The sequence below is a fragment of the Meriones unguiculatus genome, chromosome 14 (assembly GCF_030254825.1).
Source record: "Meriones unguiculatus strain TT.TT164.6M chromosome 14, Bangor_MerUng_6.1, whole genome shotgun sequence".
Classification (NCBI taxonomy): Eukaryota; Metazoa; Chordata; class Mammalia; order Rodentia; family Muridae; genus Meriones; species Meriones unguiculatus.
In genome coordinates, this window is record NC_083361.1 from 7,178,968 (window position 1) to 7,193,630 (window position 14,663).

Sequence of the window (14,663 nt, forward strand, 5' to 3'; positions counted from 1 at the left end):
AACTACCACCACAAAACATAAGAACAGGCAGGGCATGGTGATGCACAACTTTAATCCCAGCACTCAGGAGGCAGAGGCTGGTGAATCTCTGTGAGCTCAAGGCCAGCCTGGTCTACACAGTGAGTCCAGATCAGCCAGAGCTACATAGTGAGACCTCATCTATCTTAACTGATCAGTCAATCAATCAATAAGTAAGAACTGAGACAGGAGGGGCTGGAGAGATGGCTGCTCTTCCAGAGGTCCGAGTTCAGTTTTCCCAGAAACCACATGCTGGCTCACAACCCCTAATAGTGAGTTCTGGTGCCCCCTTCTGGAGCACAGGTGTACATGCAGATAGAACATTGTATACATAATAAATATCTTGGAAAAAAAAAAAGAACTGAGTTGGGATATTTATGATGCTAGCAAGTTGCTATATAGTAAGGATATGGATATTTCATGACAGTGGAAACTAACAGATTCCTAAAAATGCTTATGACCTCGCTATTTATTTATTTCTCTGCTTGCCTGGGTGTTTTGTCTGTCTGGGTTTTTTGGTTGTTGTTGAAATTTTAATTATTACATTTAATTAAATAATTCATTATGCATTTATTTATGTGTGAGAAATTGTGTGTGCACATATGTGTGCACACAGGCATGCATCCCACGGAGTGCACGTAGGGTCAAAGGACAGCTTGTGGGCACTGGTTCTCTCCATACATCACGGCTCTCAGGGATCACATGCAGTCAGGCTTGGCAGCAGGCACCTTGCCCACTGAGCCATCCCACTGGGTCTGAGGCAGAGTCTCACTACATAGCACAGGCTAGTCAGACCTGGAGACTTTTCTTTCTGCCTCAGCCTACCTAGGACTTAAATTACCGGTATGCACCAGCATGCCTGGCAGTTTTTCATTTTCTCTCAGTGACAGGGGTCAACCCCATGGCTTTGCACATGCCGGGCTCTACCACTGAACTATATTCCCAGCTTTTATATTCCCTAAATTTTCACCATCATGAAGTAGCACACGCTACTATAACGTACCTCAGACCCTTCAGAGCCTCCAGGCGGCAGCGCGCAGCCATAGATCTTAACACCCGGATCTGCAAAAGAGATTCCGAAGGCATTAGTCAGGGGCGACTAAGAATAAACCCCAAGTCATTGACGCCCCTCAGAAGCACACTTGTAGAGGTGCTGCAGCCTTGGGGTTCCGGGTGGATGACAGGCACAGCCCACCTGTGTTCCAGCAATGCACTGCATGGACCCAAAGGAAATCACTCCTGCCTTCAAGGAGTTTACTCACAGTCTGGGGACAGAGGGCAAGGAGAGAACAGAAAAGATTAAGCTGGGAGTACAGCAGAGCTAAAGCTCTAGGTTCAATCCCAGCACAAACAAACAAACAAACAAATAAGTAGAAGCGGGAGGAGGAAATAATAATGTTGAACTCCGACTCTGTGATTCACTAAAGGTGTGGCTGGAAAGCAAACTTTTACACTCTTGGTAAGAATGTGAACCTGTACAATGCTTCCTGAAGTTATGTGCTGTGTGTTTGCCACCTGACTCGGCAGTCTATTTCTGGAAATATGCAGCTTTCAGAAACATGTGGGGCTGTCGAGGTAGCACAGTGGCTGCAAGCACTTGTGACTCATGCAGGGGATGTGGGGGTCCATTCCCAGAACCCACATGATAGCTCAAAACCGTAGGTCAATTCCAGTCCCAGGGGCTCTGACACACTCTTCTGGCCTCCCAGGGCTCCTGCACACTGTGGTACACACAGAACCGCCAGAAAAACACACATATGCATACATGAAATAAATAATTTTTTTTTTTTGAGAAAGGGTAGCACTGTGCTGGAGCTGTGTAGACCAGCTGGACTTCAACTCGAGAGATCCACCTGCCTCCGCATCCCAAGCGCTGGGTTTAAAGGTATGTGAAACCATAAACAGCTATTAATAAATAAATCCTGTTCTTTAAAAGTACACTGTAGTTGAGGGTCATGGCACATTGCTATACACGCAACACTCAGGGGCCTGAAACAGCAGAATCGTGAGTTTGAGGCCAGCCTGGGCTACACTGAGTTCCAGGAAGCCCGAGTGGCAAACTTCAACCCTGTCTCACAAAACCAAACCAAACCAGTCAGCCAGGCTCTGTGGCATATGCCTGTAATCCCAGCACTCAGGGAGGCAGAGGCAGGGCTGATCACTATGAGTTTGAGGCCAGCCTGGTATACAGAATGAGTCTAAGACAGCCAGGGCTACACAGAGAAACCTTGTCTTGAAAAACCAAATAACAATAAACAAACAAACAAACAAACACCCACTAAACCAATCAACCAACTCGTGCATTGTACAAGTGGCACCATCAGGCGTACCCGGCTTCTGTCGGTGTGGCTTTCTCTTCACTCGAGGGCCAACTCCTTGTCCTTCCTTCCAGCCCATTTTTCTTAGCAGTTCAAAGCCAACAGACAGTCTAGACAGGATGTGGAAACAGGGACAGTGAACCTCACCGTTGACAGACAGCTCTGATCTAGCTCCTCGGCCTGTCTTGTCTATGTTCGTCTACAGCACAAAGGCACACGCCTGGGGCCCAGCCACAGCTGCCTGGGCTTGGGAGCACGGCCGAACCAGGGGAGACACAGCGGTGCCTTCATGGCCTGTAGAGACCCTGGGCAGTCCCTGTCAAGGAAGCGTGGCTCAGGGACACCAGGAAAGTCTGAGCGGGCCACACACCCAGGAGAGAAAGACAGAAATACAGAAATCCTGCTGGGTGACAGCCCTGCAGCCTCGCAGCTCTGCCCCCTTAATCGGAAAAACACGACTTCTCTTCTGTCTCTTCTCTAAGCACTCTCGCCCTAGCACTTCGGGCCTCACCAACCTTTCGGTCTTCCTCACTGTTTCTCAAAGGCCCCCTCCCCACCGTGTCTGCTGGACAAGCTAGCTTTAAGGGCAAGGCTCCCGACCCCCATTCTCTCCTCCATTCCCCTTGTCTAGGCAGCTTTGAGATTCACATCTTACTCTCGGGAAGGGGATGTGACTTTAAACTCTAATGAAACTGTCCTCAAGCTAAGGGTGAGGGGTCAGGAGAGGGAGGGAGGGAGGGAGAAAAGGAGAGAGGGAGGAAGGAGGAAGTGCAGGCAGGGTAGAGCTGCAAGGGAGGAGAAGAAGGACAAGCACCCCAGCTCCTAACAGCTTCCCACCGCAGTGGTCAAGGGAGACACTCTGGGTGAAAGCCCTGCTTCACGCAGGCATCCAGTCAGACAGCGCCTTCCTTCCCTGAGGAAGACAACCACACGAAGCACCGATGCCAGGGAAGAAGCCCTTCTCACTTTGCTGGGGTGATGAGGTCGTCGAGCAGCGTGGCCCCAGGAATAGGGGCTGCAGCAGCTGCCAGCTGCCTGGCCTTCTCCCGAATTCTGTCTTTGGTTTTGGAAGCGAAATCATCTGTGGTAACAATTGCTTTAGGCGCTATCCCGAATTCACTAAGATCCTTCAAAGAAGAAGATTAAACAGAATTAGTTCATTTACACACACAGCAAATACAAACGCACTTGTACCAACACACCAACACACACACACACACACATATAAAACATATACACTTGTACTAACACACTCAAAAACATGGTAGGGTGCATTGTGTGGTGGTATCAGTATCTCTGCATATTCGATTGTTAACTGGGAACCAGCGGATAGCTAAGCGCTGCCTCCTAGCCAGGTCCTCGACCACTGGATAAAGAGCTGAAGGCCAATAGCTGGGCAGAGAGCGGAGGGCGGACCTTCCAGGAAATAGCAGAACCTTGGGAAGAAAACAAAGGAGATTCACCAGCGACACGGGAAGGCGCAGACACATGAGCAGAGCTAAAGAATGACACGTGCGGCCGGTCGGGGGCTGGGTAGTTAGGTGAGCCAGCTGAGAGCATGCCTGGCTAACGGCCCAAGATTTAAACATTAAGAGTCTCGTGTAATTATTTACACCACTCGTTATTCCGGAAGTTCCGCTACACACACGCACACACAAATGCACTTGAACTAACACACACACACAAACAACTTACACTAAAACTCACACAGAAGGTGAGTTTTAAATAGAGATCAGTTTCCTATAAATATGCAAAGAGAGAGAATGGTCTGGGTGCTGGAGAGATGGCTCGGTGGTTAAGAGCACTGGCTCTTAACCAGAGGTCCTGGGTTCAATTCCCAGCACCCATTTAGCAGCTCACAACCGTCTATAACTGAAGTCCCATGCAATTCAATGCCCTCTTGTGGTGTGCATACATACTTGCAGACAAAACACCGATCCACATTAATAATGAAAATTTAAAGCGAGAGAGGAGTCAGATGTGGTGGGCTTGCCTATGATCCTAGCACTAGGGGAGGCTGGAGCGGCAGGGCTGCAAGTTCAGAGCCAGCCTAGGCTACATGGCAAGACCCAGGGTCTGTGTTGTTGCTGTTTAAGGCTTCCTCCTGGTGGCTTACAGCTTGCTGGACTGTACTTGACCACGCTCATGGGTGGATCCATGCCCAGGGCACAGGAGGTTTAGCCAGCTCACTGTTCCTTAAAGCATGGGGTGCTTCAGGGTTACGTTAAGAGCCACAGGCTCAGCACCATGGACGCTCAGATAAGGGCAACTGGAGAATTCCCAGCCATCTGCCTTTCCAGGAAACTCCTGGCTTCAGGAACTGCCCCGCTGTACCCAGCACGGACATCGGAGTGATGGAGAAGCCACTGGCACACAGGGCAGACATCTCAGAGATAAAGCCTCAGCACAGTCTCAGAGATAAAACCTCAGCACAGGAGGAATGCCATGTGGGCTTTCTGGGGAGAGGGAAGGCGCTGCAAGGACACGGGGTCGCTGCCTGACCCACCTCCTCATCCATAAAGTCTTCAGGTCCGAGAGCAGATTTGTCTGCTCTGTTCTGTCTTGAAGACACGAAGGTAGAGGGCGTCCATCCTGGAAGGAAAGAATTTGGACTGTTACAATCCGACAGAGAGAGAGAGAGAGAGAGAGAAAGAGAGAGAGAGAGAGAGAAAGAAAGAAAGAAAGAAAGAAAGAAAGAAAGAAAGAAAGAAGAGAAAGAAGAGAAAGGAAGAAAAAAGAAAAAGAAGGAAGGAAAAGAAGATGCATTACTTTACTGATAGAACTGATTATACTCTATGGTGTGACATTTCATTGATTTTTTCCAGGTCACACCAGCAGATAGTAGCTGGTGTGCAGTCCTGTGTCAGGTGATGCCACGGCAGTTCTGATGTTGTGCTGGCTCCATGACCTCTATGACCCCAGGTGCCTCATCTGCAAAACACCTGCGACACCTGTCCTTACTCAGTGAGTCAGAGGAGCGGTCAGTGGTCAGCTGGAAGTTGGCCTGAGGGGACTTAGGGCAAAGAAAATGAGTGGAAGTCACTGCCTGGGTTCAGCTAGCCTGCTGGAATCTCTCCCTTTTCCAGAGTGGAAGGAAAGTCTTCACTTTCAGGCTGTGCCCGACAGCACGTAAGCCAGCCCCGGGAGCAGCAGATGTTCAGAGAGTATCTGTGGTGTGTGCACCAACACGTTTGGGGACCTTGACATGGAGGCTCCTGCCTGTCACCCCAGCACTCAGGAGGCTGAGGAAGGAGAACCTTGGGTTGCAGGCCGGCCTGAGCTTCCTGGTGAGACCTGACTACACACACACAAGCCATGAGGGGGGCCTGAGCTACCGCAATGCATGCTTGGGCACTCCTCTGGCTTCCACGGGGCCGTACCTTCCTTGGAGCCGACGGTGTTGAAGTAGCCCGCAGAGAAACCGCCACTAAAGGCGCCGTGGAAGCGTTTGTACCTTCCTTTCTCATCTCTGACGGTCTGGTCCTGAAGAGGAATGGGTTTCTTTGGTCTTTCGCCTGGAAAAGAAAGTTAATGAAAAAAAGAGAGAGGAGTATGATGATTTGAAAAGAATGTAGGGAAAATGTCATTCCTGAAACACAATGAATTCATTTATAACTCTATGTATAACCATTTAATTGAAGTTGCTGTAGACCTTATTAGCTTATAAAATATATTGTGGAAGAGTCTGCTAAGAAATATGTTGCAGCAAGAATGTCGAAGCTGGGTGGATGGCTCAGTGGGTAGAGTGCTTCCATACAAGCATGAGAGCCTGAGGTCAGATTCCCAGCACTCAGGAGGCAGAGGCAGGTGGGTCTCTGAGTTCAAAGCCAGCCTGGTCTACAAAGCCAGTTCCCGGACAGCTGGGGCTACATAGAGAAGCCCTGTGCTGGGAAAGTGCCTCACAGGGGCAGGCTCTGAAGGCTGATAAGCTCACTTGCTTACTCGCCACATCACGTGGGTCCCAGGGTGGAGCCTTATGCTGTGGGCTTGGCCGCAAGCACCCACTGATCTCTCACTGGCCCACAACTAATGATTTTTAAATGTCTTCCTTTCCAAACAGGGTTGATGGGCTGGTACAGTGAACAAGCAAAGGCCGCTGCATGCTTTTAGCCTAAGCCCGAGTTCCGTAGTGTTTTAAGTGTTCTGACAAACTGCAGCCTACACCTCAAAAGTTCTGCATTTATTTAAAATGCAGAAAGAATCCAGGTGTGGTGGCACACACCTGTTACCCACGAATGTTGGGAAGAAGAAGCAGGTGTGCGGCCAGTTAAGGGCATGCATAAGGTTAGTCACAACGTCCCAGGCTCTCCAGAGCTAACTCCCCCCTTCCTAGAGCTGGACTTCAGTCAGCTGAGCCTCCAGGCCTCCACTGTCCCAGCTCTAACACGGGAATGGCATTAACAGTGATAACGCCTGACGGGACACAGGAGCGTGCCTGCAATCCACGAACTCCTGAGGGTGACAGGGCTGCGCTAGAGACCTGATCACAGAAACAAATAAACCAGCAGCCACTTCAAAGTTGTGTGCGTGCGGAAGTTAGATAACGCTAGTGAGGAGCTCAGCAGGAAGGACACAGGGAAAGCACTTTGAGATGCTACCGTTCTTTTTTATTTGCTTGAGACAGTGTTTCTCTGTATAACAGAGCCCTGGCTCTCCTGGACTCATTTTGTAGACCAGGCTGGCCTTGAACTCACAGAGATCTGCCTGCCTCCTGAGTGCTGGGATCACAGGCGTGTGATACCATGCCTGGCAAGCACTTGCTGCTCTTGCAATTAACATTCTGTGTCATAAGTGAGGTATCCCTGAAAGGAAGGCTATACCCATGACTTCATTAATTAGGCCAGTTCTCGTTTGTTTGTTTTTAACAAAATTAATTGTTTACAAAGTCAGCCATAATGATACATGCCTTTAATCCCAGCACTTGGGAGACTGAAATGGTGGATTGCTGACTATGAGTCCAGCCTGGGCTAACATGAGATCCTGTCTCACGTGACTCTACCCTATCCCAATTCCCCTACCAACTAAAAAGAGCTATACTAAGAAGCCAGGCCATCTGAGTTCACATCCTCCTGTGGCACAACCTATTCATTTTGTGGTCTTGGGCAAAGGACTTAATCTCTCTAGAGCGTCTTTTATACTTAAAAAACAACAACAACAACAAAACTGAGCCACAACTAGGGTCTCACAATGCAGGGTTTTCACCATTTGCTTTGTTTTCTTTAAAAAGCAAAACAACAAATACAAAATCAGGGTCCCGTGTACCCAGGATGAACCCTAAGCCTCAAACTTACTATATGAGCCAAGGATGACCTTGAACTTCTGATCCTTCCAGGTCCACCTCTTGCATACTGAGATTACAGGCTCGAGTCACTATGCTGGCTTTTCCACCTCCAATTTTCCCCATGTCTTAAAAACTTGGTACGCGCACACATTGCTCTGTGTCCTGCCTTGGCCAGATTTCTCCGTCTCGGCACTACTCACAGTTTGTTCTGTGTAACTCTTTGTTGTTGGGGGGCTGTTGAGTGCTGCGGGGTGTTTAGCTGCATCTGTGGCAGGCTTGGCCCCTCCCCCACTTTGCCAATCACCTGCAACTGGGCAGCACTGGGCTAGGGTGAGGGAGGGCCTTCCTGCCAGCGCTGGGTGCGATCCTCCAAGCCTTCTCGACCCGGGAGGGGAGATATTATCTGCAGACGACTTAGTGGGACTGGTGGCGGCAGGTCGTGAGAGCCACCACCTGGCCCTGCAGAACTTCCCAGGAGATGGTGCCGTCTCCAGCCAGGGTGATGGGAAAACTCCAGAGAGGAGGTGGTACTTTAGCCAGGCCCTACTGTAATCACCGACACTAATAACTATCGGCGGGCCGGATCACGGGCCGATAAGTTGCTTCATTTATCATACCTGGGCAAGGGTACTTATTAAGCAACTGCCTGAGGTCCACAGTTAATAAGCACAAAGCTGGGCCAGATCTCAGCTCTATCTTCAAGCTAGAACTACCACCCACATTGGCCCTTGCTTATTCCTCAGCTAGGTCACAGATGCCTCACGCCGGGGAAGAAGCCTGGCTCTGGACCTGAATAAAAAAAACGCTAAATACAGAACCGGCAGAGAACTGCGTAGGAGGTCTGACAGTGTGAAGGACCCCAGAAGGAGCAGGATTTTGTTAGCTGCAGATAAAGACAATTCCAACAGGAGTGGTAGCTTCCATCTGCACACGGGAGGTTGGATAGGGCAGTACTGGGCTTGAGGAGACAGGAATCCTTAACACAGAACACAGGCTTAGCACACATAAAGCTCTGATTTAATCCAAAGCATTCCCCTCCCCACAAAACAAAACATATTAAAAAAAAAAAAAAACACCAAGATGTTAGGTAAACTGAGACCGTCCAGTTGCACTAGAAGAGCATGGAGAAGTGTGCGATGGAGCCAGGAGAAAAGGCTGGCAGCTCAAGGCCCTTGAGCATGGCACTACAGGGTCTGTGACATGCTCTGCGTTGTCGTCGAGGGACGTCTAGGTAGGTTTAAGGGCGACAGTCACAAGCACCAAGGAGAAGGAAAATAGCCCTAAAGAGAATCTGTCCAGGAGGGCTGGAGACGAGAAGTTGAGAAAAGGGGTGGCGGTGTCTTAGGAAGGATGTCTGAGGACTGTGGGCTTCCTTCTTCCCGGACACTGTCACTAAACTTCCTAGTTAATTCTTAACCAATAATCCTGCTGTCGGGACCAGCAATTTTAATTACGGTTTAATTAAGCCAGAGGAGCCAGTCCTCTGCCGATGTTCAAAGCAGGAGACAGTGATTATTGGCCTACTTGTGCTGTAAAAATGCAGCCAGAAGCTTCAAAGTGTTTAGAGCGCTGTGGATCAGGGGCCGCAGTGTAGCTCAGAGCTGGAGAGTGAGATCAGCACACAGAAGGCCCTGGGTTCTATGGAAGGAAGGCAGAAGGGAGAGAGGGAGGCAAGGAAGCGGGGAGGGAGAAAGTTCTAAAACTTCTGACGCTAAAGTCGCAAAAGTATTTCCAGACAAACTGGTATTGTGGATATAATGTTTTTGTTTTGGCCCCAGTGTGGGGTGTGGGGCTGATTCACATGGTCCACAGCAGCAGACTGCCTCATGCAGGTTCTGAGAGGAGCTCTTTGCCAGCTGCAGATAGTTCAAATCTGAGGACTCTGGAGACAGAATAAATGCCAGAGCCCAGAGAGTGTGAAATTATGGGAAAGAACATGGGGGGGCTGAGAGATGGCTCAGAGGTTAAGAGCACTGCCTGCTCTTCCAGAGGTCCTGAGTTCAATTCCCAGCAACCACATGGTGGCTCACAACCATCTATAATAAGATCTAGTGTCTTCTTCAGGCATGCAGGTGCATAGGCAGATAGAATATCTTCCCCCTCGCTGTTCCTGGTTGCTATTGTGAGACAAGTTAGATATCTCATGAAAGGAGGATTAGACTGGCTCCAAGGAACCCGATGACCCTAACCAGCAGGAAGGAGCTAAGAGAACTGCATCCCCCCTCTTCTCTCTCCTACCTGGTGTTGGGGTATTGGAAGGGATTGGGATGGAGTAGGGAGAAAAAGATAAAAGAAATTTAAGCAAAAGAGTTTTAAAAAGTACACCAACAAAATGGAGAGACGGCTCACCAGTCAAAAGCACTTGCTGGGGGGAAAAAAAGAGCACTTGCTGCTCTTCCAAAGGACCTAAATTCAGATCCTAGTACCCATACCAGGCAGCTCCAAGACCTCTAATGCCCTCTTTGGGCAGCCCTCTGCAAACACTGACCTACATTTGCATAAATAATAAAATAAAACTTAAAAAAAATGTTTCTAGATCAAAAAAAGAGAAAAGTCTACAAATCAATGTCCTTTTCTTTCACCTCAAAAGCATAGTTAGATAAGTTTGTTGCATTTCTAGCTTTGGTTTAAAAAAAAACAAAACAAAACAAACAGAAAGAACAGGAGGGCTTGGCAAGACACCTCAGTGGATAAAAGCATTTGCTGCCAAAGCTGACAACCTGAGTTTAATCTCTGGGACCTACATAGGAGAGGACCGGCTCCTGAAAGTTGTCACTGAGCTCCACACACAAACTGTGGCACATGGATACTCTCCCACCATAATAATGATATAATTCAAAAGTATAGGGAAATTAGAAAAATCAAGCTCAAAAAGTTGATGGCCTAAGAGCACTTGTCTTCTCAAGGAAACCACTGTATGACCAGAAATACAGAAATGGTTTAAATGGATGCTCTCCACACAGCTCTAGCGACCCGTTGTGCACGCATGACCCTTGCCCTCTTCCGTACCTACTGTCTAGCCAGTCTTCCCAGGGCCCCAACTCTCCTCGCTGTTAGCTTGTGAAGGCTATTCTCCAATAATGTCACATATTTTAGCACTTGCAAATCGTGTGCTTTTTGTCCTCTACTAAATCTGAAATTCCTCCAGAGAAAGATCGTTATTGACTGATTCTTTAGATTCGCAAGGTGTTGTGTTTGCCGATAGATGGGATCTTAATTGTACTGAATAAACAGTCTAGAGTTAGGAACGTAGTTGTGACCGCTCTGCTCCACTCTGCACTGTGCTCTCCTTGGAGAAGAACTCTGCAAGAGGGCTGGGGGGGGAGGGGGCGGTGTTCAAACTGAATTTAATACAGAACTGAGGGTGGTGGATGTAAAATAGACATCTCCCAGGAAACACAAGGGCAACCTTCAAACATACAAGAACTTGTCCAGAAATTAGACTTCCGTCCCTTTGGTCAGCAGAGGGTAGGGGTAGAGCCAGGATCTGGCAAGCATTTCTAATGCTTAGAACTGCTTGGGCTGGGGACAGAGCTCAGTTGTAGAATGCTTGTGGCACACACCTTTAATGCCAGCACCTGAGAGGCAGAGAGGCAGGCGGAGCACTGTGACTCCAGCCAAGTGGAGATAGCAAGACCCTGCCACCCCCACCATCGCCCAAAAAAAGGGAAAAAATACATCTCTCCTTGTCTAAACTGAAGCAAGGACTTTTCCTAACCTTAATAATAAGAGCCAAACTCCTGGCTGGGTGTGATGGCACACAGCTGCAAACCAACCACATGGAAGGTAAGGACAGGGAGAGCAAGAGTTCAAGGCTACTCTGGGCAATATGGTGGATTTGAGGTCAGCATGAGCTACATAAGGCCCAGTCTAACAAAGATTCCAATTCTCGAGCTCAGTTGTAAAGTGCTAGCCTGGCACGCAGGAGCCCCTGGGACCCATCCTCAACAGCACGCAAGCCAAGCGCGCGCGTGCATACACGCGGCGCACACACGCACACTCCAAACTCCTTATCATTGCGTGTGCCACCCACACTTGCCCTGACTATCCCTGCACTGCTAAGCTGGCTCCCCTTTTAAGGATTTCTTATCTCAAGCGTTTCTCCCCGATCTTTCCAGGGCTGATGATGATGATGATGATGATGATGATTTTCATTCAAGTCTGAGCGCAAATGTTCCCTCCCGGCAAGAGACTGCCTCATCACCCTCCATCACACTCAAGCTGCTTAGTCATTCTTGCATCGCCCACCCCTCCGTGTCCTTCTCTGCCCCCCGCCCCCGAGAACGCGGCTCCCAAGAGCGGAGCACACGCCTCCCTGGCGTGTGCCTCCCCGGTGCCCACAGCGAGCGAGCCAGGTCGAGCTGTCACTAGCGCCCACGTGCTGCACTCCCAGCCTGCGCCCAGCAGACTCCGCCGGCCATCTGACCCTCACCTTCCTCCAGAGGCTCCAGGCCTGTCCCATAGCTGATGAGGTCCTCGTCGTTGTCACTGTCCAGGGCCGCCATCCTGCTTTCTTCCGGGCTCCGCCCCTTAGCTACGGGAGCCTCTGTAGGCCAAAACTGTTCGCGCGTTTGTCTCCGTGAAATGAAGCAAACTGTAAAGTTGAATTGTTTGTTTTGGGGGAAAGTGTCACCTCCTCCTTGCTGGTCAAAGAACTGTGCTGGTCAAAGGCCGTTTCCAGCTGCCATTACCTGTGCCGGCCGTGGCTGCGTATTTCTTTAATCCCAGCACTTGGAAGGTGAAAGCTGGAGGATCTTTGTGTGTTCGAGGACAGCCTGATCTACAGAGCGAGTTCCAGGACAGCCAAAGCTACACAGAGAAACCCTGTCTCGAAAAACCAACAAACAAAAAGATTAATCTCTGTAACCCCCCATCCTGGCCCTGTAACGTGCCAATGCCTGAGTACCGGGAAGAGGACATAGCAGTAGGATGCTGGAAGCCACACCAATGTCCAGCTGCAGGCCAGGGTCTCCGAACTTCAATACAGCGTACCTGTCCAGGGTCCTCTGCCCCTGCTTCACTTCCTTGGCCAGCAATCACTGCCAACCTGATCCTCCCCCCATCCCAACCACCTTCTCCGAGAGTGATTGCCCAGGCACCACTGTCTGGCCTCTCTGCACTGGAAATGGGAAGGAACCAGGCAGAAGTTTGTATGGTATACATCTTATGAACCTGAACCGGGCCACACACACACACACACACACACACACATACACATGTCATCTTTGTATTTGCAAAAAGCGATTCACTAACTTCTGGAAGGATTCACTAACCCTGGGAATATCAGAACCCATATGTGCAGCTACGTAGATTGGTCAAAGAAACAAAATACCAGGCATGGATAAAGAGCTGGACATCAGCCTAACCTATACAATGAAACCCTGTCACAAATAAGCAAATAAATAGAAAAGAAAAAAAGAAAGATGTGTGGGCTTTGAGGCAGCATCCAGCGGTAAAGCAGGAACTTAGCATGTTTGAAGACCTGGGTTTCCACCCCAGAGAACCAGGTTCCATTCTGAACTGGCAAAAAAGGACAAAACTGATGAATAAAAAGAAGGAAGGGAGGTGAAATGATGGGGACAGGGATAATACTACAGAAAGAAAACTGGAGAGGAGGAGAGAAGAAAAGAAGGGAGGAAGGAAGAAAAGCAGAGTGGAGGGAAGGATGCTGGAGGTTCTTCATCAAGTCTAAAGAACAGACATCTGGCAAATGGGATGCTGTCATCTCACGTCACAAACTTTTTGGCCAAGACACAAAAAGATAAGGATTTCAGCTGGGTGTGGTGTCTCATGCCATTAATCCCAGCACTCCAGAGGTGGAAGCAGGTGGATCTCTGTGAGTTCAATGCCTGCCTGGTTTGCAAAGTGAGTCCAAGACAGCAGGCAGGGCTCTCGGAAAGATGATGATGATGATAAATTCAGCTAATAAGGTATAAGGCTGATATAAAAATCTCTCCTAGAAGCCCAGGCTTTCGTCCTCTTATTTTTAACAATTTTATATCTGTTTACAATGCGTTGTGATCATATTCACTCCCAAAGAACCCTCACTTATCTCCTCCCACTCCTTCTGACCCCCTTCTTCTGAATTAATCTCTCTCCTACTTTCATGAGTATGCACCTGTGTGTGTAAGAGAGCAAAAGAGATCAAGCGTGTAGGGGCGGGTGTGTGTAGGTATGTGTGAGTGTGTGTGAGTTGGTGTGTGTTCTCAAAGGTCTTGGGCCACCACCGCAGCTGCTGTGCTCCTGGGTTCATGATCACAAGGATCCTGTCATATCCAGTAGACAGCCCTTCATGACGCTCTCCACCATGCCTCTGGCTCTTATCACCTTTCTGCCCTCTCTTCCGAAAGCGTCCGACTCTAAAATGGTTGGTTACCCTCAAAACTGCCGCGTCGCTATGGCACCAGTGGGCATATCTTGCCTGGCAGGTCAATGTCATAGCCCCGGGGGGCCATCTCTGGGTAAGACCACTGATGACTTTTCCCCTTCAGAGGCCGGCGTAGCACCTCCTGGCATTATAAACTCCGTTCGGCAGAGGGGAAACCTCTCGCTCGAGGTCAGCGTGATCCCTGTTTCCCACAGTCTTTGTCCTCAATGGGTTGCATCTTCAGCAATAGGATTGTTTTGTTGGTTTGATTGTTTGTGTTTTGGGGATGGGGGATGGGAGGATTTTTTTTTTTTTCTTTTTGAAACAGGGTTTCTCTGTGTATCTCTGGCTGTCCTGGAACTCACTGTATAGACCAAGCTGGCATCCGCCTGATAGTGATTTTTGTGTGTATGTGTTTTGTTTCATGTAGGTGGACAGGATGTTGACAGGGTCTCACTACCTACTCTTAACCTAGAACTTGATACGCAGACCAGGCTGGCCTGGAATTCACAGAGATCTGCCCGGAATTAAATGTGTGCACACCACAGGAGTCAGCTGTGTTCTGGTGCGAGGATATAAAAATAATAATAATAATAAAGAAATAAAAAGGAAAGGTCATGACTGCTGCTCCTAGGTATGAGGGAGGAGAAAGTTTATTTTAGGTGAAAGGGAGGACGTA

At 49.1% G+C, this 14,663-nt stretch overlaps 1 protein-coding gene across 1 annotated transcript in view; it reads right to left on the bottom strand.

Moving 5' to 3' along the window:
- Positions 1-12,151, bottom strand: part of Gpatch1 (G-patch domain containing 1) — a 40,181-nt gene extending 28,030 nt beyond the window's left edge. The window contains exons 1-6 of the mRNA XM_021641975.2: positions 12,050-12,151; positions 5,717-5,851; positions 4,843-4,928; positions 3,303-3,463; positions 2,349-2,446; positions 1,022-1,080 (exon numbers count right to left, since the gene is read on the bottom strand). Of these exons, the coding sequence (XP_021497650.1) occupies positions 1,022-1,080; positions 2,349-2,446; positions 3,303-3,463; positions 4,843-4,928; positions 5,717-5,851; positions 12,050-12,122 (612 nt within the window). The 5' untranslated portion in view covers positions 12,123-12,151. The remainder of the gene's footprint in view (positions 1-1,021; positions 1,081-2,348; positions 2,447-3,302; positions 3,464-4,842; positions 4,929-5,716; positions 5,852-12,049) is intronic.
- Between the last annotated feature and the right edge of the window lie 2,512 nt (positions 12,152-14,663).